Source organism: Macrobrachium nipponense, chromosome 8 (genome assembly GCF_015104395.2).
Source record: "Macrobrachium nipponense isolate FS-2020 chromosome 8, ASM1510439v2, whole genome shotgun sequence".
NCBI lineage: Eukaryota > Metazoa > Arthropoda > Malacostraca > Decapoda > Palaemonidae > Macrobrachium > Macrobrachium nipponense.
In genome coordinates, this window is record NC_087203.1 from 49,316,606 (window position 1) to 49,342,448 (window position 25,843).

At 41.3% G+C, this 25,843-nt stretch overlaps 1 protein-coding gene across 7 annotated transcripts in view; it reads left to right on the plus strand.

Annotated features, from left to right (window-relative positions):
• Positions 1-23,442, plus strand: part of LOC135222767 (unc-112-related protein-like) — a 466,776-nt gene extending 443,334 nt beyond the window's left edge. For all 7 annotated transcript variants that reach the window (XM_064261019.1, XM_064261018.1, XM_064261022.1 and 4 more), the window contains one exon: positions 20,392-23,442. In XM_064261019.1, coding sequence (XP_064117089.1) covers positions 20,392-20,502 — 111 coding nt within the window. In that variant the 3' untranslated portion in view covers positions 20,503-23,442. The remainder of the gene's footprint in view (positions 1-20,391) is intronic.
• Positions 23,443-25,843: the final 2,401 nt, after the last annotated feature.

Sequence of the window (25,843 nt, forward strand, 5' to 3'; positions counted from 1 at the left end):
TATTTATTGCTCAGAAACCATACAATGTAGAGTAATGCAGCTTTGAACATTAAATACGACCCTAATCATGCTCCCAGCTAACTTTTAAATGAAATAAAAGTTACTGTAGTTTCATATAAAAGTTAGCTTACTACATTACCCATAAAAAAGAAATGAATGATTGCTAAAAATATAGGAGTGTGTGAAGATGACATATGTACAACACAGTTCTCCCTCTTCTTTCCCTCTTCCAATCAACCAATCTATTTTTAGAAGTCTTCTCAACCACTTTTAAAGAATTCTTTATTCTGTCTCTTTCTTTTTGTTTCTGAAATTCTTTTTTCATGAACAAACAGTGCTTTTTATTTGGACTAATACAACTTTTAGTTATGTGTCTGGTTTAGAACAGCACATTCACCTAGCAATGAAGGACAAGAAGACAAACTAAGAGATGATACCACAGAAGATGACAGGAATGATGAGCTACCAAACAGCGACACATGAAGAAACATGAAGGAAGTAATGGAGAGGACGGAATGGCTGGAAAAGATCAGACAATGGATAAAGCCAGATACAGAGAGAACAAAGATCCCCTCCTTGAAAGCCTACAAGACAAGGAAACTGAGGGAGAAAACAAGTGAAGTCAATGAAATAATGAGACTAATACACACCATCAGTACCACAGAAACAAATAACCTGGCATATTTAGGAGCAAGACTAGTAGCAAAACTAATGGGGATACAAACGCTAACACCACCTTCACACCAACCCAACTGAAACCAAAATAGCAACTGCCTTGGAAAAGGCACCTGGAAAAACTCTTTGGACCCAACCAGAAAAGACTATACAGCTAGTTGTCGACTTATGACTGCAAATGGTTACGACCAACCGGTCATAAGACGATTTGGATATAAGTCAGCCCATGTTAATTTACCATAAGAATATTATACTAGCCTAGCCTACACTAGGGTAATCAGTATCATCTTTACATATAGGGTAGCCTAGCCTACACTACACAGTATAATTTATACAAATATGGCATAGTAATTATTTCAGCTAATTCTCTAGGTTCAATGCAACATTGGCTTATGATAATTCAGTACAAAGAGAAATTGAATAACATTGACAAGTTAGCCTCGCGTATACGATGATGATGATATTATGGTACACATATCGTATACAGTAATACAAGGTTACGCGAGGTTAGGTTCCAGACCCCCTCACATAAAAGGAAGTTTTGCGTAAGTTTGGCACAGTCTCTAAAAATAGAAATAAATGCTTACTTCTAGAGTTTGAACACTAAATATGACCCTAATCATGCTTCCTAAGTATTAGGCTAACGTTTAATTGAAATTAAAGTTACTGTAATTTGATTTAAAAGTTAGTTTAATTCATTACCCTTAATAAAGAAATAACTGGTTGGCATAAAAGTAATTTCAGGAACTAATACGTACATACGTATCCATTTTCGTACATATACTAAAGTTATCCCTAATTCATGGGATGCCATTTACTTTTTCCCTCAGAGTAAAATAAGTTTTCTTTGGCCACTAATTCGGGTTGCAGTTAAATTTTCACAAATACAAACTACTTACTAAGATAAGAGATAACCTAGGCATCGTTCTCTGAGCAAGGTGCCAGGATTGCTCTTATATATAGAATATGAGTGCCATGAGAGCGCAGTAGCTCTGTTCACTACCTGGACCTTCTATGCCCCCTACTTCTCTTCTTCTTTGAGTTCCTTTGAATTTAAACTGAGAAGAGCCTTTGACCAGATTCATAGGCTTTGCACTGGTTGGCCATCTTACATGGATTTGATGGTGACCAAGCCTAATACCCATAACATAGCCCCCCATTTAAGCAGATTCTATCCTAAATGGGATGGAAATGCTGTAAGAACTGGCTTAATCTGTACGAGTCTAAGCAAAGTAAATGGGAGTTTTGGCTGGCTGGCCATCCCAGAACACTTTCTCAATTACATAAAGTAACAATACTTAATGCTAAGGATAATGTGCCTTGTTATTTAATGAATGTGCTGTCTGTGGGCTTGACTAAATCTTGTGAATTCATCTTTTAATTAGTTGAATGCCACACAAACTTAGCTAAGGCAGCACCATCAAGTGTTTAATTTTTTATGTAATCTATAAGTTTTCAAGCTTATATGTGTAAATGAAATAACATTGAATAATAAAAAAGGGATTTTGACGTAAGGAAAAATCTATTTCTGGGCGATTGGTTCGTGTCGCCCAGCGAAATATCCCTTTAATCCATTATTTCTAAGGTAAATGCACTAACACATACCAGAGAATAAATAAAATAAAGAAAAGGTCAGTACCACTGACTCGCTCACCCTCTAAGAGGGCGTCGGTATGAACACTAGGGCGAGTGAGACCACTACCACGACAATCGTACCAATAGGAAATTCTTCTACGACAAAACCCCCACAAGAGGGGAGCCGACCCACAGAGTGGGCAGCAACTACTACTACTCCATCCCAAGCTGCCGACTGCTGCGCCTCTGGTGGCCATCCTGAAGTTAGCAGACAATCTTGAGCGCAGGGAGGGTGGGTAGGTGGGATTTCGCTGGGCGACACGAACCAATCGCCCAGAAATAGATTTTTCCTTACCTCAAAATCCCTTTTCTGGGCTCAGTTCGTGTCACTGCGCGAAATCGTACCAGAGAATTAGCACAAGATTGTAAAAGAAAATAAATAAATAAGGTCTCAATAAAACTTAAAATAAAATAAAGAAATATAATTGCTAAGAAATATACATATACACAATTATACAAGTTAGAAAATATTCCTTAAAATTAGCTTAAAGTTAACATATATGTACAGGGCTTACATGGAATATATGTTGAACTTAACATTTGTGTATAGTTAATATGTACAAAAGTAAATAAAGCAATTATAATAATAAAATGAATTTGAACAAACTTAGACAATAATTTAGTAAACAAATGTCTATGTCTTAATATACAAAACCCGTAACCATTGCAAATGTAGATGTGTCAACCTAAGCATAAAAAATAAAGGGGACAACATCATAGAGATCAGAATATGCAAACAATTGTGGGTGACCCTAGCAAAAAAATAAGGGACACCCACTGTACTATCACAAGAGCAGCTAAGACTCAAGGTAGACGTAGATGAACATGGTAGGTATAGACAAACTGTTGAATGAGATAGGTAGAAAGGAGATCTGGATCTTCAACTTAAGATTAAGCAGAGTCGGGGGAAACTATGTTACCCGCCGCAACTGCTGAAAATTTCAGAGCTTCCAAGGACTTTAAGTAATGACGCTTAAATACTGTCGGCGATTTCCATCCAGTATACTTTTTCAAATCATCAAAATTCATGTGTTGGAAATAGTTAATTGAGGTGGCAACTGCCCTGACATCATGAGCTTTAGGGAAGGAATCAGGGTTGGCTTGCTTAATAAAGTACAGGATCTGTTGCCTGATACCTTTAATAGATAAAGTACCACCTTTTTCTCTCTTAAAGAGAGGACCCGAAGAGGATGAGGATGTCCTGGACAGAAAGGCTCGTAAGGTCGATACTGGACAAAGAGAAACATCTTGCGGAAGGGGTATAACCTTCCACGGTTCCCACCTCAACAAAGGATCCTCATTCTTTGCTAAAAAGCTACGTTCCGGAGAAATAGTAACTTCCCCTGTGGGAAGAAATTCTATATGATTCGGATCCCTGGATAACGCCGACAGTTCTGAAATTCTAGCTCCTGAAGCCAAGCTTAATAAAAATAGTTTTTTTTCTTAAGAGCATTATAAATGAACATGTCGTATTGTCTGTTTCTGAAGCCAGCTTTAGAACATCATTCAAGAACCACGACACTGACGTAGGCCTTACTGAAGGTCTAAGTCTAGCACAAGCCTTGGGAATAGACGAGAAGTAAGAGTCTGTCAAGTCTATGTTGAAACCGAGTTGAAAAATCTTCTTCAAGGCTGACTTGTTTGTCGTAATAGTGCTAGCTTGCTAAGCCTTTTTCAAATAAAGATCTGAAAAAGGATATAGCTGAATTGATTGTCATGATTCTAATATCTGATTCTCTCAGGAAGATTGCCAACTTTTTGACTGCAGCATCATACTGTCTCAAAGTTGAATCCCTTTTATCAGATTCCAAGAAAAGAATATTTCGTGGATCAATATCTGCATCGTTTTTTAGCCGCAAACTTCATGAAGTCCATAAAGTTAGGGTTTTGAGAATTCCTGAGGAAGCGAACACAGTCTTCGTTTGTACTGACTGGGAGAGCCTGGGATTGGGAATCCGAAGAGGACGAAGACCCAGTTCCAGAATCAGAGGGTACCAATTGCTCTTCGGCCAGTCTGGGGCTACTAGAGCTACTTGACCCTTGAACGTCCTGAGTTGTTCAGTACCTTCAGGAGAAGATTCACTGGAGGAAAGACATAAATCTTCTCCCAGTTGTTCCAATCTATGGACAGGGCATCCGTGGCATAGGCCAGAGGGTCCAGGTTGGGGGCCACATAATATGGGAGTTTGTGGTTCGCTTGAGATGCGCGAATAGATCTACTTGTAGACCTGGAACCCTCCGGAGAATCCATTGGAACGAACTGTTGTCCAGTGACATTCCGACTCCAGAGGAACTGAGCGGGATAGAGCATCTGCTATGACGTTTCTCACTCCAGCTATATGGGTGGAGGAGAGGTGCCAACTGAACTTGTCCGCCAGGGGAGGGAAAGATGGCTACCATGACATGATTCAGATGTCGTGACTTGGAGCCTCCCCTGTTTACGCAATGGACTACCACTGCGCTGTCCAGAACTAGCTTTATGTGGGAGTTCTTTGGCGGACATAACCTCTTCAGAGTCAAGAACACTGCCATCGCTTCTAATACGTTTATGTGAAGCTGGCGGAACTGGGGTGACCAGGTTCCTTGAACCTTCTTGAACTGAGAATATCCTCCCCAGCCGCTTAATGGAAGCGTCTGTGTGGATGGTAATCCCCGAGGAGGAAACTGAAGGGGTACTGATATTGACAGGTTCTTCACTTTTGCCCAAGGGCGCAGACGATTCCGTAGAATCTGTGGGACTGATGACAACTTGTCCCTGGATCTGACATTTGCTCGTGAGCGCCAGATTCTGGTTAGGTCTTTCAGTTTGGCTTTCATCAAGATGTTTGTCACTGAGGCAAATTGGAGGGAACCCAGGATTCTTTCCTGGCTTCTCCTTGAAGCATATTTGTGCTTTAGAAATTGCTTTACTGACTTCGCTATTTCCTTTCTCTTGGCTGATGGAATCGACAGAGTATGGGAGGATAGATTCCATTGAATGCCCAGCCAGTGAAAGTTGGACTCCGGAGTGAGTCTTGATTTTGTCCTGTTTATCCTGAACCCCAGATACTCTAGGAACTGGAATTACTTTCAGTGTGGCTTTGTGACATTCCTCGACTGTTGGAGCCCAAATCAGCCAATCGTCGAGATACGCTACTACCATTATCCCCTGAGACCTCAGTTGTTGGACGACTACTTCCGCCAACGTCGTGAACACCCTGGGTGCCACGTTCAGACCGAAGGAACTACCTTGAAGGAGAATACTTGATCTATCTTGAAGCCCAGATAAGGGCGAAAGTGTCTTGCAATAGGGATATGATAGTATGCGTCTGTAAGATCGATAGAGGTGGTGACGGCCCCACGGGGAAGTAAGGTAAGTCCGCACCTGCGAGATGGTCAGCATTTTGAACTTGTCGCAGCGAATGGCCAAGTTTAAGCGGGACAAGTCTAAGATTACCCTTCTTTTTTGTGAGCCTTTCTTTGGAACGCTGAATAAGCGACCTTGAAACTTTAATCTGTTGACACTCGCTATTGCTCCTTTCTGAAGGAGGGAGGTCCTCCGCATACTCCGTCATTTCTTTTGATGGAAGTTGAAGGAAAGGTCTGGATGGAGGAGGATCCGCAACCCAACTCCAACCCAGGCCTTTCGACACAATACTCTGTGCCCACTTGCTGAATCCCCACCGGTGCCGGAAGAGAACAGCCTCCCTCCTACCTTCGAGCTCTCACTGCTGCTGGGTTGAGTGACCTCCGCGGCCTCCACGGAAGTGTTTTCCCCTGTTGAGAGACCTTCCTGATCCTCTCTGACGAAAGGATCCCCTACCTCTGCCTCCCCTGCCAAAGCGGTCGTATTGCTGAAAGGCCTGGCCTTCGAACACTTGGTTGAAGGCTGGGGAGACAGCGTAGGAGGTGGAAGGTTGAGGCTGGGGGGAAATCACGTAGATGGGCTGTGATTGAGCCTTAGAAGTAGAGGGTTGGGCTGATTGTACTAAAGGAACAGCCGAAACAGCCTGGGTGAAGCGTTGCTGCTTTTTCTGGTAAGGCTGATAACGTTTCAGTTTCCTCTGAGACTTACCTCTTGCTGCTTGGTCTTGGCGTCTCTTTGCAGTGAGACCCCAACGATCCTTAAGGCTTTGGTTAAGCCTTGTCGCTTCCGCCTGGACCTCCTTTACCATCGAATCAGGAAAGAGGTCTGCCCCCCAGATGTTGGATGGATGAAAGCAACTTATTCGGCTCATGACGAATAGTTGCTTCCTGGAGGACATGTTTCCCGGCAGTTAGTTTTCTGGGCTGTAGCGAACTCAAACATGTCAGACTGGACTGTGTGCGTCAGTGACTTGGTGAGGAGCTTGAAGAGCGGCTCAGAACCGTAAGAAATCGTCGCTACTTCAGTCATTGCCATGGCATTAATGGACCTGGCGAGCCTAGTCCTTGGCCTCAAATTCAGCTTGAATGAGGCTGTCCGGAAGCCTAGGCAGCTTCTCACCAAACTGATCCATAGCACAGTCTGGTTTGAGTTTGCCAGCCGAAAAGGTGTTGGGCAAATCTTCCCACAATTCTCCGAGTGAAGGGAGCAAAGGAGATGTGGGGTCTGCTTCCCTTAACTGTGGCAACGACTCCCCCTTCTGGGCAGCTGGAATAGTGACCGTTGCTATCTTACTGAGAAAGGGAAGAGGAGTTCCCTCCTCCATCGTAAAAATGGTGAAGGGACTCTTGAAGGCTTGAATTCTCGTATTCGAACAATCCATATCCTCTAAACACCTGAGCCATTCTCTTTGAGCCTGGTCACATGAGTAGAGGACTGTCTCCTTAGGGACTTTGTCATCTCTAGTCATGGCTGCGTCAGTGAGTCTGGCGTAGCCAATGAACGGCGGTTGGAGACCCTCCGGGTAGAACTCGAAGTCCTCAATCCTTCGAGTACCACACTCCGGAATGGAAATAAGACCGTCCTGGAAAGGGGCGTATGACGCCACCCTCCAGGGGTTATTCATAGAGAACGGAGGCAGAGAGTCATGAGGTGGGAGCTGAGCTAGTCCGGTGCCGAAAGCTGGGGGAGTAGCTAGAGGGGCCTGATTAAGTCCGGCGATGATATTGTCCTGAGACGTAATCCTGTCGGACAACCGGGAGAACATTTGCTCCATGCTGCTCCTCAGAGAGCCGACCAAGTCTCCCATGTGTTGCAACAGTCCAGCATTGGGATCCAAAACCGGAGCTGCTGCGGAGGAGGATGGGTAACTTGGAACAGGTACCAAGGGGAGAGGAGAGACTGCTGGCTCAGCCGGAGTACGGGGCCTCTACTTGGAAGACCTGCTCTTTGAGGATTTGGAGCTTGAAGCAGAAACTCTAGACCTCTCTGCTCCGGGGTTTGCAGCCGGAGACTTACGAGATGTTGACGCCGACGAAGTCTTTTTGGACGACGACGACGTCTTTTTGAGGGTTTTTACAACCTTCTGGCCCTTGACCTTAGGTCTTACCGAAGCGTCTGGTGAAGTATAAAGGAGCTCAGCTCCTGTAAAGCCTTGGAAGGAAGCTGGAGAATTAGCAGGAGTAGAAGACCCAGTGGCGCCCAAGGGAAGCCCTTGGGCGTCCAACGTACCTACCTCGACCAACAGGTCGTCAACACCTACCATGGGTTCTATATTCAAATCAAGTGTCGCGACATCCGACGAGATATCTTGGCCTGGTTCCTTTATCGAAGCGGCGAGCTGTTGATGAATCGCCGCCATAGTCGGGGCTGCCTCTGCCGGGTCGACGTAACCCGTCGACTTGCCGCCGGGGAAGATTAGGACAGCCAACCTCTTCTCTAGGATGTAGGGCTGTCCCTTGGCGGCGTTCTTCCCGAATCCGCCGACCCAAGCCCTCAGGGTTGCTAGGGCGGTATCTCTGACGGCGGGAGCCTGGAAGAGAGGGCGTTCATTAGTTTTAAGTTTAAACTTAAGATTAAAACTTAACTAATATTAGGCTTAGTCTAAAGACATAGGGGATGTACCATCCAATATAAAAAGAGCTTAAGCTTAAAATAAAAGATTAAAATTAAACTTAAGATCTAAAACATTTATTGGAATTACCGACGGAGTGGGAATACTTACCCCGTCTAAGAACTGACTCACGAGATCGTAACATATGGTGCAGGTTTCGTGGAACCAGACCTGCAGATTCCCGTGCGGAGTCGCGCATGGAGCGTGGGACCTGCAGACTTCATGTCCACAGGGGTCCTGGAGCATGGCGTTGCATCCTGGATGCTCACATTTTTTTTTTTGGTGGTGGTTCTGTAAGTGAAAAGATACATGAGTACCCTAAAAGACATCACTTACAGGCTAATAGAACTCCGATGCATGCCGGAGAGCGAAAAAATTTTGGGCATAACCCCTCCCTTACCGCCTGAATAGGCTATAACCCCGGAATGATCCGGTGTGACAACGTAGGTAAGGGAGGGACCCGGCTTAAGCTAGCTTAAATTAAACTTATGATAGCTTAAAATAAACACAAATACACTTAAGCCTAATTAGCACTAAGTAGGTACCGGAATAATTCCGGTTCGCGGCGGTGTTCGTCTCGCGATATCAGCGAGACGGGATGGTTAGAAAAGACCAACTGTACGCCTGAGGTCCGCCCGCAAGGGGGAACTAGCAACCTTCCACGTGATTGACGGAGCTCCGGTAAGATAAAAAAGCACCAACAATCCGGGAAGGAGCGAGAGGGCGAAACAGACTCGAGCAAACAACGGGACAATGGAGTAACAAAGGAGGGGGAAGGCCAATCCCCCTACCTAGCCACCGCAGCGCACCGTGAAGCAAGAGAACGGTCAAGTCCAGTCCTGGGTCTGTCCAGCCTCCCCTACTCCCTCCGCGTAGGGAGAGAGGGAGACAGGCACGGGTGGAGCGAGCGAGGACGGACCTCCCTCCCCCCGGCTCTATGGGAGAGCGGGAGGAGGGTAGGGTGACTGGACGGGCGCCTGGCTGCTTCGCGATCACATGGTGACCACGGAGCGGTAACATAAGAAAACACATCAATAAACATAGCCTAGGTTAAAGCAACCAACTAATCAGTGAGATGCTATCGAGAAGCAACAAAACTGATGAGAGGAAGCAATAAACTGGTGGGGACCATGAAATACAGGACCTAGGCTACGTAATATGCCAGACGCCGTAGGCTAACCTAAAATACATAAAATCACTAAAATTAAATTAAAATGAAAGTAAGAAAGTAAATTAGTAGGAGTAAAAATCCAGGAGTGTACGACTAACCCGAAAGAAAGTCTACCACTCAAAGCTAGCCGGGGCCGATACTAAGAGCTGTGGCTAGGGTCTGGATGGAAAATTGCCTACGCAAGGTAAAGAAGACATGCATGCATGACATAAACCAAGTAGGCTGGACCCCTAACATAATATAGATAACTAGCAATAGAGCGTAAAGTAACAAGGGAAGGTTCTAGGTATGGAAGACCAAGAACGAACCCGCCACGAGGCAGAACAATGCCGCCATGCTTCCGACCAAGAGCCAGTATTTATACCTAAAAAACGGCAAATACTGACTCAAAGCTGGAAAAAACCAAATAGAAACCTTAACAGATTACTTAACTTAGCTGATGCGATGGCTGAACGCTCCATATCTAGATAAATCCTCGTAAGGGGCACAAAAAACACAGAGGCGCAGCAGTCGGCAGCGTGGGATGGAGTAGTAGTAGTTGCTGCCCACTCTGTGGGTCGGCTCCCCTCTTGTGGGGGTTTTGTCGTAGGAGATTTCTATTGGTAAGAGGTTCGTGGTAGTGGTCTCACTCGCCCTAGTGTTCATACCGACGCCCTCTTAGAGGGTGAGCGAGTCAGTGGTACTGACCTTTTCTTTATTTTATTTATTCTCTGGTATGTGTTAGTGCATTTACCTTAGAAATAATGGATTAAAGGGATATTTCGCGCAGCGACACGAACTGAGCCCAGAAATAATCATTCTCTCTCTCTCTCTCTCTCTCTCTCTCTCTCTCTCTCTCCCTTCTTCTTATCTCCTCCTCTATCTTCTCTCTCTCTCTCTCTCACTGAGATGAGAGAATTTTTATGGTACAAGTATGTACGTAGTATATTAATATTTTCAAATAATAATAATAATAATAATAATAATAATAATAATAATAATGAGGGTGATAATGATCAGATTAACATAACTGTAATTACAAAATTCGTATGGAGTAGTATTTTAAAGAAATAACCTTTCCATTTCACTTTTAAGTAAGAACAACTCTTATCTATCTCTCTCTCTATTACTGAGGGACACCCAACTGTAAGGCCTGGATCACCAAAGTCCTTATGGATAATTGGTTCTTTTGGAGCTTCATCCCTCAAGTTAAGGAATACCTCAATGACTTGTGCATGAATTCAAAATGTTGTTGGTTATGGGTAATGCTAGTGGCCACCATATGGATCTTTATTATGAGGGAGTCTAGCTGGAGTTCCTCCCTGCCAACACCAACTTTCTCCTCCAGCCTATGGACCAGGGTGTAATCTGTACCTTTAAGGCACTCTATACTCAGAACTCCCTCAATCTCCTTGTGAAGGCATATACATATTTCTCGGTTCGACCTGTGTTGGCCGGTGAAATGGTCCTGTAGCACACATTTCTAGGTATAAATTGATGCTAAATATACCAGAGAAAAAGCTAAAAGGAATGCTGAAGTTACTACCCTCAGCTCGAACACCATAGGGCGCGGTATAAGCACAGGGGCAAGTGGAGGCCACTACCACAGGTCTTCTGCCAATTAGAAGATTCCCTTCAAAGTCCCTCTCTAGGCAAGTGCCATTACAAGGACTACCACATCTACTTTCCGCTCGCTACTACTACAACTCACGCCCGATGGCTTCATTCCTGTATTAGCGCGTTAAGTGATCTCACGTGTCTCTCTCGCTGCTCCCCTTTTTCTGTGTCTGCTCCAGAGCTCCAAGAAATTTCTGCTATACGTCGACTTTGTGAAATTTCTTTGACACAACCCCTCCCGGATGGGATTCTAATTCGATTATTTTTACAGGCTAGTTTTTCGCTCAAGACGGAGACCAGAGTGTCCCTGAAGTCCTAGATGGGAGGATTCGGCAGGACCGCCAAGGCCGGACAGCCCCATGTGCTGTCCGAAGATCTGTGCTCCCTCCTTTACCCGGGAGCTCCGGCTTCGACGGCTGTTCCTGCTTCTGTGGCGGATCCTATCATCGAGGGCATCCGTCTGGAGACGCAACCCCTCCCGGAGGACCAAGAGGGCTTATGTGACATGGTCACAGAGGAGGTCGCGGCCATCAGCCTCCACCGCGAACCGATGGCCACCGAGGATCAGGAGGTTGGTAGGGAAGTAAGTGAGGCAGGTAGTCTCCCTTTTAGCCGCACTCCTTCTTCTTCCCCTTCTTTCCAGGGCTTTCCTACCAAGTCCGCCCCCACTTGGGATAGATCGGCCTCGGTCATCCCCAAGGTCAAGGCTTGGAAGACAAGATCCCTTCCAAAGGGATCCAAGCCTGCTCTGGCAGACTCTGTAAGGTCGTCTTCGGCCCACAAGCCGTCAACTTCCTCTTCCAAGACTTCCTCTTCCAAGACTTCCTCTTCCAAGGCTTCTCCCCTACCCAAGGGGTCGAGAGCCAGGTCCTCCAAGGCCAAGCCAACGGAGTGCGGCTTTGACCAGGAGGCCTTTGCAAATCTTCTGATGATGAAGATGAGCGAGGTGTGGATACCAAACTCTAGTCGGTGTCCACTCGACTCGCCTCAGGCCTGGAGACCTCAGGTCAATTGATCTTATCTCTGACCCAGAATCCTCCAGTCCAGGACCACGCCACAGTCTGTGACAGTACCGGTCGCCTCAAAGCTGCCGCCATTCGAGAACAGCAACCCGTGGCGGTTAGCTCTGCACGCCCCATTCTCGGACGGCAAACTGACAATCGAAGGTTGCGCAACCCGGCCGGTAGAAGACTTTGAGTTCTTCCCGGCGGGCCTTCAATTTCCCTTTCCGGGCTACGCTAGACTAGCCGAAGATGCGCTAGTCAAGGTAGACAAAGTCCCGAAGGAGACAGTCATCTACCCTAGGGACCAAGCCCAGTCTGCATGGGTCTGCACCCTTACAGAATGGGACTGCGTCAACACAAAGTTGACGCCCCATAAAGGATGCTTCACGATGTTTGTGGCCCCACAAGGAGTTCCGACTCCTTGCACGTCGAAGGTGGCGGAGTTGACTCTACAAGCCGCGGTAGAGGACAAACCTTTACCTCAATTAAAAGAGACAGAGGGTACCTCCTTGCTCTTCCTCGGCGATATAGAGTTTTGGACTCGACCCAGAGTGTGCCTCTGCCCTGTTCACTGAATGTTTACCTAGAATTCCGGACCCCATGGTCAAAGTGGAATTCGAGGCAAGATGCAGGCTGAGTAGGTCGATTAACTCAGTCACCTCGGCGGAGTTGATTGCTACGACGTTCGAGGATGAGTCTCTATTTCGAGTCCACACAAAGTCACTATTACAGGCCTTCCAGTCAGACCTGTATGACTTTATAGTGGCTAGGCGAGCCTGCAGGAAGCATGTCTTCGCGAATGCTTCCATAAGGCACAAACCAAACAGGCTCATAAAGGCTTCGATCTGGGGTGCCACCCTCTTCCCTGAGGACGCGGTTAACAACGTTCTCAGCTAGGCAGCTAGAGCTAACCAGAACCTTCGTGTACGTTGGGGACTTCCTTTCAAAAGGAAGTTTGAGACCCCCGGACCACAATTCAAACCTAGGAAGAGCCCGAGGAAATTCCAGCCTTACCAGTCCTCTCATCCTCAGACGGTTGTCCAGGCGGTCCGTGTCTCCCAGATCGGCAAGCCTTCAACATCCAAGGCTCAGCCACAGCAGCAGTTTGTCCTGGTGCAGAGTCCACCGACTCGGCAACCTTTGACCTCAACAGCCTTAGTAGCCTCACCAGCCTTCAATGCCTCTTTTGAGTCGCGAGGAGCATTTCGTGGCTACAATAAACATGCAGGGAGTAGCAGAGCCAGAGGTGCCTTCCGGCAGAGAGGTGGCTCTAGAGGCAGAGGCTTCAGAGGAGGCAGGGGAAGTAAGACCACAACCAACCAGTGAGACCCCACAGGTGGGCGGGAGACTGAATCTCTTCCGGGACCATTGGACCTTCAGTTCATGGGCCCACAGCATAGTATCGAAAGGTCTGGGGTGGAAATGGGGGAAAGGGCCTCCTCCACCAGTCAGTTTTCACCAGACTCCAACGACAGACCTACTCGACTAAGCCAAAGATCTCCTCCAAAAGAAGGCAATAAAGAAAGTGAATCGCCTGAAATTCCAAGGACGTCTGTTCAGTGTGCCAAAGAAGGACTCAGACAAACGAAGAGTAATTCTGGACCTGTCCTGTTTCAACTCATACATTCAATGCGACAAGTTTCGCATGCTGACCGTCTCGTAGGTGCGGACCTTACTTCCCTGTGGGGTCGTCACCACCTCTATAGATCTTACAGACGCTTACTATCATGTTCCGATAGCAAGAAACTTCTCTCCATACCTAGGCTTCAAACTAGGAAAACAAGCTTACTCATTCAGAGTCATGCCATTCGGGCTCAACATAGCGCCCAGAATATTCACCAAATTAGGAGAGACATTAGTGCAAGAACTAAGAGCCCAAGGGGTAATGTTAGTAGCTTACCTAGACGACTGGCTCATTTGGGCAACCAACGACGAGGAGTGTCGCAAAGCAACAGCCAAAGTAATAGAATTCTTAGAGTATCTGGGTTTCCAGATAAACAAGGAAAATTCTCGCCTCATCCCGGCATCCCGCTTTCAATGGTTGGGAATCCAATGGGACCTAAACTCACACAAGCTATCTCTCCCATCAAAGAAGTGCAGAGAGATAGCGAAGGGTACGAGACAGTTCCTCAGGAACAAAAAGGCTTCTCATCGTACCCAAGAGAGAATTCTAGGTTCACTTCAGTTTGCCTCAATAACAGACGTCCTGTTGAAAGCCAGGCTGAAGGATATCAATCGAGTGGCAGAAGAGAGCCAACAACAAATTCAGAGACAAGATCTCTGATTCCGCCTATATTGAAGAAAAGGCTCTGTCCGTGGGCGGAACCCCTGTCTCTCCAAGTCAGTGCCACTGCAATTTCCCCCACCGTCTCTGATAGTCCACACAGACACCTCTCTGAGCGGTTGGGGAGGCTACTCCCAGTACAAGAAGGTTCAAGGATCGTGGTTGAATACATTCCGTCATCCACATCAATGTCCTAGAAGCAATGGCCATTTTTCTGACCTTAAAACGTCTGGTTCCAGTCAAAAACAGTCATGTAAGATTAGTCTCGGACAGTGCAGTGATAGTTCATTGCATAAACAGAGGAGGCTCCAGGTCGAGCAAAGTAAATCATGTAATGATTATGATATTTTCGTTAGCAACGAAAAATCATTGGCACCTGTCAACTACTCACCTGGCAGGAGTAAGGAATGTCATCGCAGACTCACTATCCAGAACAACTCCACTGGAGTCGGAGTGGTCCTTGGACGTGAAGTTGTTCCGTTGGATTTGCAATCAAATCCCGGGCCTTCAGGTAGACCTGTTCGCCACGGAGTCCAATCACAAACTCCCGTGTTATGTGGCTCCCAACCTGGACTCTAGCTCACGCCACAGATGCGATGTCCATAGACTGGAACAGTTGGCAGAAAATTTACCTATTTCCACCAGTAAACCTCCTGATGAAAGTCCTGCACAAACTCAGATCCTTCACAGGACAGGTAGCATTGGTTGCACCCAACTGGCCGAAGAGCAATTGGTTTCCTCTTCTACTAGAGTTTAATCTCCGCCCCAGATGGATTCCCTGTCCAGAACTGACTCAGGTAGTACAAACTCGGACTGTGTCAGCTTCCTCAAGAATTCTAAATGCCCTTCATGAAGTTTGCGGCTCAAAAGGATGCTAGTATCGATCCACTAAACATCCTGTTCATAGAATCGGATAAAAGAGAGTCAACACTCAGACAGTCTGATTCTGCAGTAAAGAAATTGGCCATCTTTCTAAAAGAATCATTTGCCCAAAAGATGACTACAAATCTGGCAATTTCGTTCTTTAGAACCCTGTTCGAGAAAGGTCTAGCTGCTAGTACCATAACTACAACCAAATCTGCCTTAAGGAAGATTTTTCAGCTTGGCTTTAATATTGATTTGACAGATTCGTACTTCTCTTCTATCCCTCGAGCATGTGCCCGTCTGAGACCAGTGGACCGCCCCCACACGGTCTCCTGGTTTTTAAACGATGTACTCAAATTGGCCTCAGACACTGATAATGATTCATGCTCATAGATAACCCTTCTCAGGAAAACATAATTCTTAATGAGTCTGGCTTCAGGCGCCAGAATATCTGAACTGTCGGCTCTCTCTAGAGACCCAAATCACATCGATTTCCTCCCGTCGGGTGAAGTTCTACTATCCCCAGATCAGAAATTCTTGGCCAAGAATGAAGACCCACAAAACAGGTGGGCTCCATGGAAAATTATACCTCTCACACAGGACTCATCATTGTGTCCTATTATCACACTAAAGTCTTATCTGGCCAGAACTTCTGAAAAGTCTTCAGGTCCTCTTTTCATTAGAGAGAAAGGCGGAACCATTTCCTTAAAAGGTATTAGACAACAAATCCTTTATTTTATTAAACAAGTCAATCCGGATTCAGTCCCTCACGTCCATGATATCTGAGCAGTGGCTACTTCTATTAACTATTTTCACAATATGAACTTCGAGGATCTGAAGAAATATACGGGTTGGAAATCCCCAGCAGTATTTAGACGCCACTATCTCAAGAGTTTAGAGGCCCTTAAATTTTCAGCAGAGGCTGCGGGGAGCATCGTCTCCCCAGAGATGACCGAGTCTTAGAACTCTATTTTCTATTCCTCTTTTCGGCTTAAATTTCCCTTGATACTCACTCTTTCCTACCTGCCTCGCTCGTAATCCCTACCTATCTCCCTCTGGTTCCGGGCTGGTTTGCTTGTCAATCCATTGCCGGACTTGTACATAGTTTACATTTGTCATTTTTGTATTCCTTACCTGTGGTTTTCCAGAATAGTATGAATCTGGTCATATTGCTTCCTCCTGTCCTACCATTGTATTTTATTGCTTTACATTGGTTATTAAACTTAATTTTAAGCGTGCATTTATGTTCATTTTAAGAGTACATTTCAGTTTTCTTGTTTCTTATATCTCTTGATTTTATATCTTCCAAGCTTGTATGGCCATTCTTTGATACTATTTCACCGGCCGACACAGTTCGAACCCAGAAACAGGATTTTGGCAAAGGAAAAATCTATTTCTGGGGGAAGACCTGTGTTGCCCGGTGAACCCATCCCTCTCTCTTTTCCTGGTCCCCACCCTATAGCCAGCCCAAGCTTGGGTGCGTAATCCAGGAATGAAGCCACCGGACGTGAGTTGTAGTAGTAGCAAGCGGAAGGTAGATGTGGTAGTCCTTGTAACGGCACTTGCGTAGAGAGGGACATTGAAGGGAATATTCTAATTGGCAGAAGACCTGTGGTTGTGGCCTCCACTCGCCCCTGTGCTTATACCGATGCCCTATTGTGTTCGAGCTGAGGGTAGTAACTTCAGCATTCCTTTTAGCTTTTTCTCTGGTATATTTAGCATCAATTTATACCTAGAAATGCGTGCTACAGGACCATTTCACCGGGTGACACAGGTCTTCCCCCAGAAATAGATTTTTCCTTCGTCAAAATCCCTTTTTTAAGGGTACAGTAATGTTGTAAGATGACTTTGAATTGATATTAAAGTGTTTTAGGGTTTTAGTCTAAGGTATATATTTGGTGTTTGAATTATTGACCCAAGTACTTAATGAGCAGTCTGCATAACCCTCCACCCAATGCTCAGAACACAGTGATGATAACTGTTAAATGTGTTGTGTGAATGTCCAAAATATAACAACCAACCGTGGTTATCAACTTTTGGAAATAAATCGATGAGGGAAATTTTGTCAGAATCTCCTACATTTTCTATCATTCCAGTTTTAATATTCAGGGAGAACTGTAATTTAATTGATGAACTATAAAAATAAATAAGTAAATAATGGAAATATAAAAATCCTTATGGCATTTCATGGATTAAAATAAAAAAGAGATTTATGTCTTACCGAACTTACTCTGAAGTTTATCATTACTTATGTGTACGTATGTGTATTTTTATGGAAACATGAGGAAATATACCTACCTAATGTGTGCTTGTATTCCAGTGTAAAAGTATATACCATTGTGCGAGTATAAAAAAAATGATTTTTCATACATCACCACTATATTGGCAAATGGACTACATATTTGGTCCTGGTGCTTGGCCAGTGGCCTAAACATTGTACATGTACATATTTCATTCTAATCCTTCAAGCCACACCTATGAAAGCTGATAGTCAGCTCAGTGGTTTGGTTAAACTAATTTAATAATAATAATAATGACAAGAACTAATCTCTTAAATGACTGACTTTTCAGCCAAAACTGCAATATATTTGTAATATGTATTGTCTCTTGATTCATTGAATTGTTACCTTACTCGTTGAAGTGTACTTTTTATTTTGATTGCTGTTAGTATATTTTATTGTTTTTGTGTCACTTTATTATTTGGATTGGTGATAGGGGCTGTTCAAAAATTATTTAATGCCTTAGGTGGGTAGGGTGGTATGGTGATGTGTTATGAGTAGTGATGGGAGGGGGGGGTGCAGCCATAATTTACATAAAATTTTCAGAATTTTTCCTTTGTTTCTTTTGAAAATGTGTAAATGTAGAAGGACAAAATAGAGTAAATATTCTGCAATAGACTTTTATTATATTTCAGTAATGCAGTCATACCCCTACATACGAAAGTCCCTACCTACAAAAAATCCAGGTTACGAAGGCAAAGACGAAGATTTTTGCTTCTGTGTACAAAAATAATTCAGGTTGCGAAAGGGTGTACTGTAAAGTCCGAGATTCGCCCGGGCCGCTGAGAACAATTTTAAAACTCGCGCGCCGCCAACTTATTAGACTCGCCACCATCCTCCCGCTCTCCCATTGGTTCCTGTTGCTAGTTACCGCTGTAAGATCCTGCTCTCCTATTGGTCAGCATTTATCCCATCATGCATCTATGTAAGGGAGTTCCTTGACCATTTCGTTTCGGCAGCGTTATTGTACACAAGTGGAATTTGTTCATTCACATAGATTTCATTCGTTAACGTAAATTCGTGTTAGTGATTTCGCTTTCGTTGTACTGTAAGTTACTTTATCGTGTTGTGTGTGAACTTAATTAGGACTTACGTTATTAACATGGGTCCCAAGAATGTTGCTGAAGTTCACAGAAAGAAGAGGATGCTTTCTATGGAGACGAAGATGGAGATAATCAAGAAATGTTAATGTTTTCTGTCATTTTTTAATGTGTTTCGTAAAGTTAAGTGTTCATGTTTTCTGCCATTTGTCCTCCTCTGTCGCCACTTTCAGACATCGCCTCACTCAAAAGGTAAGGTTCCACATTTTACTACATACATACGTATATGTACGTACAGTATTTCTTGTACCCTGTACACTTTATTTACAGGTACAGTAACGGTTAGGTTAGGTATTGAATGGTCCAAATTGTTTTATTTCATTGTTTATTGTTCAATGGAGCTTTATTATAAAATTTACTGTGGTGTTTTTGTAGGGCTTGGAACAAATTAGGCAGTTTACATGTAAAACGTAGTTCTGGATACGAAAAAATCAGGTTACAAAGGCTGCTTCGGAACGGATTAATTTTGTAACCTGGGGTACTACTGTATTGAGAATATGGTATTTAATTTTTTTTTTACATAATTATGTTTAAAAAATATCACAAACTTGACCCTTGTTTGTACTTCCTCATTTTCTGCTATAAGTATTATATGGCATAGAATACTGTCACAAACTCATCCTTTTTCTGAGCTCTGACATTCTCTACTTTATCCTCTGACTTAGAAAAATATCACAAATTAAATTAATCCTCTTAACTTAGGTATAGCCTATTTGTGTATTATGATAAACTTTAAAAATAATATCATAAACTAGAAATTGGCATCTTTGTTGCCTATTAACTAAAATAGACATAAATAATTAATAGGTCACTCTTTTTCCAACACCAGAAACATATTAATTGAAGGGGGGAGGTGGTTACTGGCTGATGTTACATAATTTTCTAAGGGGGTCTGGACATGTATTATGAGGCATGATAAGGGGGAAGGGAGGTAAGAAATTACTCCAAAAAAGTTATGTAATTTTTGAACGGCCCCTTATTTTACACATTTGAATATTATTTGAATGTGTCCTTGAGGTTTTAATTACAAATTGTCTACTTGTTTTATGCTAGCCATGTCCAGGGTATATCCAATGTTTGTGTGTGTGTGTGTGTGTGTGTATATATATATATATATATATATATATATATATATATATATATATATATATATATATATATATATATATATATATATATATATATATATATATATAATATATTTATATATATATATATAAATAGAGGGATCCACAGTAATATCCTTGTTTATCTAGATATAATATGTTTATACAAAGCTTTGTATAAACATATTATATCTAGATAAACAAGGATATTACTGTGGATCCCTCTATTTATTTCTTAGAAGCACGATACAGTGTTTTTGTATATATATATATATATATATATATATATATATATATATATATATAATATATATATATATAGATATAGATATAGATATATACAGGCAGTCCCACGGTTATTGGCAGTCACAGTTACTGGCAATCCAGTTTTATGGCACTTGTTTAGTGATATAAAATCAGCGATTTATGATGCCATAATGGGCCAAGTTTCGGTAATCGGCGCCATAAGGTGCCAATAATAGATTTATGGTGCCATAATATACCCAACAGAGGCGGCATTAACCAGTTATCAACGCCACTAACCAAAAATTGGTACCATAAATTGCCGAGTTTCGGTTAATGGTGGTTTTCGCTTATCAGCATCCACCCGAGAACAAAACCAAGTGGGGGACTGCCTTATTTATTTGTTAATGTTATTAATTTTAGACAGATAATATTCACTGCTGCAGGTCCATATACATTGATTATTTTCTCTTCCAGGTGGTGCACGAGTTCATTGGAGGTTATATTTTCCTTTCCATGCGGACAAAAGATGCTAATCAAAATCTCAATGACGAGTTGTTCCACAAATTAACTGGTGGATGGGTCTGAAGGAACAAATATAAAATACAATTTTATTGAATACTTTTCTCGAAATTAATAGTTTGCTGTGAGTGTGATGCATTCACAGATGATAAATTTGTGATGTATGTTCATGGCTTTAAAAGCTGCCAAATTTGATAGAAATCTTAGTAAAGCTTATCTTTTTATGAGATGTATAGGTATTGACCAATATAATGATATATACTGTATAGTACAGGTATTTGTTGCAAGCATGTAGGTATAGTTCTGAAGGAATTGTCCTATACTGTTAGTACTTGAGTTGGATGATTCCTTTACAGCTGCTATTGTAACTGATGGTTAGTCAGTACGCAATGGTTAAAATGGGCAAATGGGATAGTATTTTAAAGCCCAGATTTCATATTGCAAATATAGTATTTAAAATTTTGGGCTATCATTTTAAAGATCTTCCAGTTGATATAATAAAGAAATTGAAAATATTTTCTAAATGTTGTTTTGATACAAATGTATTAGAGGTTTATCCTTGTTGTTACACACAATGAAGAGCATTGTTTTGCCATCTTGTATTAACTACTGTTGGTAATGATTGAGATTTAAATATTGTACGTTATGAAACTTTAGCATTGTTAATGGAATATTTGTAAAGTTTATGGCTGGCAAAGCCTCCAGAGTCATTATGATACTAGGAAGTAATGGCTGCATATATTACGTAATGCACTAAATGAAAATATACTTGGTGAGACTCTTGCTGGAAAGGTATCCAGTAATAAGGAATAATAGTAATTCTTTATCTTGTGTTTTATAAGATTACTGCATAAATGTAATGTATTTTGCACAATACTTATGTATTACAGCATGTCAGAACAGATTACTTTCATTACCCACAGTTACGTACCGTCGGAGGTAATATGAAAGTTCATATTTTGGCATAGTAAATGAATTTATAGGTATGTAGTATATCATCATTTCGAAGCATATCTTGTCAGATTTTATTCCTGCTTGCTTTATATGATATTTAACATAGTAATTCAGTAACAGTTGCATGCTGTGTTTAGCAGACTGTAGAACAGTGTTACATTTTAGCAACAGATTTTAGACAAGTATTTCTTAGATTGCTGCTTTTTAAGGTTTAAGGGAGAATCAAGGCAGTAATTTAATGTTTATGTAGTTTGTTTAGCTGTGCTCAAATTAATAGACAATCAAAAAGCAGAATAGGGATAGATCATCATGTGCTTCGTTGATTTTATTTAAAAATTTATTTATGGATTTTTAATTGTTGGTAATTTTCACAAACTTTTAATTGGTGCTTTTGGATGCTTCATAAGTAGCGTTATTCATCAAAGAACTGAATTGAACTACTTCTGTATCTATGGAAAGGTTTGATGAAACTAGTATTATCTTTTGGTATTACAGCCCAAAATTAATTATCACTGACTTAATTAGTAAAAATTTACTAATTAGTAAAAATTTACTATTTAGATGAAAAAAATGCTAAAGCTATCTTTGCCATTTGTAGCCTTATTAATGGTGCCTAATATGCATTTATTGCCCTCATGTAATGTTAATGTGGATTTTTCATTGATGTAACCACTATTAAGGGTTGTTTCAGTGTTCATTTAAACTAATGATTAACATAATTGTTGTGTTGATGTCAGACTCAGACTCCCTTCTTATTTTTAAACTGTACTACTGGAAATAATGAAAGATGTGCATAAGTTAGATTTACCCCAGTTATGGTTTAACTACATTGTTCAGTAAGGTTAGCCTTGTAGAAATTATTGTTGTCTGTGCATTCTAATGTGATTATTTTTTCAGAATAATTCACTCACATTGAGGTCTTCAAGAATTACACATTTGGGAATTTTTACAGTACCAGACATTGTCATTTAGATTTTTTAGTGATTGCACTGGTGCATTAGCTTGTAAACAATTTTACTTTGCCATCTATGAGCAGACAGTATTATTATATAAGTTTTAAAACAAATGCAGTTTATCCTTTCAGATTTTTAATTACCTATGTATTACATAGCTTGCCATGAGCATTACTATATTTTTTACTCAAAGTATTTCTTTGATATTGGAAGAGATTGTGTATTAAAATTACATTGTCAGAAAACTAATTTCGTTGTATTTGATGTGCAACACAAATTTCTCGAGATATTAATATTTGTACAGTATTCTCATTGGTGATTCATAGTATGTGTTATCATCTTGATAGTGTCTTCCATATTTTGCTCTCTACTTAGGTAAAATGTAAATTTTTTAGTCATTTATACACTATACATTATATTTTCTCCAATTAGAATGGCAGTATAAGTCCTTTTTTGATCAGGTTACCAGTTGTTGTAGCATTCCATTGATGATTCTTTGGGACAGTAAACTTAGCTTCTTGCACTTGCACATTATTTTCTTCAAATTGACCCAGAGACTACGTATATGCCCTATATTGCGGTCATAATTGCATATTATATTTTCGAAATCGAAACTATAAACATAGTATTTTTAGCAATGTAAGGTACACATATAATCACTTACTGTACTTGATAATGTACTAAATTTATGAAATGTTAACAGTCATTTACAGTTCACATTCTGTAATTACTACAGTCTAGTGCTGATATATTTTTTCAATTCTTACAGGTATCCATTATGTTGGGGAGTATTAGTACATGAAGCTTGCCTTTGTCATTGATGAAATTTATGTATCTTGTCTTTTGTACTACAATACTACCATATTTCAGTTCTTTTGAATTTCCCCCAAACCCACCTGAGTAATTATTCCTTTGTATATAAATAACTTTATGCTTGACAGATTGTAAATATACTTTTAAATAAGTTTGCTCAGTTTGTGTCAGGTATCTTCTAACTACCTTCCATAACAGTTTTCTAAACTGTAGTAATATGGTATATCTATGTAAAAGGAAAATGTAATGCTAATTGATTTAGAGAATATATGTTATACCTTTCATTCATGGTTGTTTTTGTCACTTGAGCTTGAGGGTGTAGGCATTTGTGTAGCCTGGAAGAGTACTGTAAATACTTGATATGAATAGCTTGTGAGTCGGCTTAGTACGAATAAGATTTGGAGTCTACAGCTTACTAATTTATTTGCAAAATATTCACAGGTCAAGGGCTCATGTGAGCCGCAATGTAGCTTCTGGCCTCTGGCAGGTAGAAACAGGGATTAAGTACAGCATTTGCATTAGTTCACAGAGAGAAATATGCATTTTAAATGTTACAGGACATTGGACTGAAGATCATGCATATATACTACAGTGGTGCCTCGTTTGTCAAACGTTTCTTATGTCGAACTTTCCGTTTTTCAAACAAAATTTTCGAGAAAATCTTGTATTATCTGTCAAACAAATGCTCGTACTTCGAACTGACTGATGATCTAGTTTATAATTGTATACGCTTCTGGGTCTTAAAATTTAAACTATATTAATTTTTTTTACAATATCATACTATAATGGGCGTAATGTCTGTCTGTCATTCAATCACGGCCAAAAGGCTGGTCAGATGGGCATGAAACTTGGCAGGGTTATGGTGGGGACCCCTAAGATGGTTTGTAATGGGGTTTCATCCAACCTAACCCCCTCCTTTGTAGGGGGTGGGGGTGAGAAGGGATTCCCTGAAACAGAGCTGTTTCTGGCCGTGAAACGACGCAGGTTATTCCCGTAGACTTGGTTACTTTACGATTTTTCATACATAATTTCTGTACAACTTCCCCAGAGAAAGTCACAAATATTTCAGCTCGGACACAATAGAAGATGAAAATTATCATCAATATCCGCAAGATTTTTTGAATAACTTAAATCCATCGGGACTGCCAGTGCACAAAATAATGTTGAAGAAGTACTGCCCGGTAATGTTGCTTCGGAATTTCGATCCTGCCAATGGACATAATAAAAAGGAAACTGACAAGTTCCTACTTTCTACTCTTTTTTGGAAGACACAGGATCATAAGAGCATTTATCAGTAGCCATAACGCACTGACATACAAGTTGCGTCTTTGCAGTAACATAATGAAAAGAAAGATACTTTATTATTCGTATCACTGTGCAAAGTAATTGACAAAGAAACGAACCAATCAAGATCCCTGTTCCGTTAAATGGAAGTCACCGACAAAGAGAGAGAGAGAGAGAGAGAGAGAGAGAGGGGGCCATTCAACGACATTAATGCACTACAATTTTATAATTTTATCTTGCTATCGAAAAATGAGAGAGAGAAAGAGAGAGGAGATAATTTGTGATTTGAGAGCTAAGTAATCCAATAATCCCATCACCGTCTTCGTTACTTGACTTACATTGAGAGAGAGAGAAAGAAAAGAGAGAGAGAGAGACGAGAAAGAGAAGAGAGAGAGAGAGGAGAGGAGAATCATTAAAAGAGGGTAAACAGTAATGAATACGAATTCTTTACATTCATTGATCGTCCCTTCACTTACTTTAAGAGAGAGAGAGAGAGAGAGAAAGAGAATATCATTAAAAGAGGGGAAACAACAATGAATAAGAATTTCTCTGCATTCAGTGATCGTCCCTTGAATTACATAACGTAAGAGAGAGAGAGAGAGAGACTATTCGTGTAATTGCCCTTATTTTATTATTGCTGAACAAATAGTACATATAAATTTTTCACTTCTGCACCCATATTTTATCACCCATCGTAGATGAGTAAGTTTGCTAGTGTAGTTTAATGATAACAATATTCTACAAAACAAATAAAAGTATAAAGCATTTAATATAAAATTTATCTTTCAATGATAACATTTAACATAAAAGATGTATAAAATTGTACGTAACCACGGTGACGTCACGCCCAGCTTGACTTGAGACTGAACGAGGGAGTGTTGATATGTTGAGGAGAGAAGGAGAAGAATTAAAATATTACTGAATGTATGTAAAAGCAATAACAATTCACATAAAAAGGGAATTTCCCAATAAATTTAATGTAATGATAAAATATGAAAACAATCAAAAATGCATTACTGAAAAAAATAAAAAAAATAAAAGTCTTAATTGAGCCAGTGTTCAGAGTGAGACAGTCTAGTTGAACAATATTAACAAATAAATGAAAGAACAAAGCTTTTCACAATAAAATTTAGCACAAATGATCAACAAAATCATTCGTCATTGCAGTGATACACAACTAACTTGAGGAAGAAGGAGGGAGTGTTGATATTTTTGAAGAATAATGAATGAATGATTTTAAGTTATCGTGCATCGTGGTATTGTTGAAGAGAGAAGAGACAGTAAAATCTTTACTATGATATGCACGTAAAAGCAGTACCAATTCACATAAAAATAAAATGTTATTTCACAATAAATTTAACAATGATAAAACAAAAACAAATGAAATACAAAAAAAAAGCTTG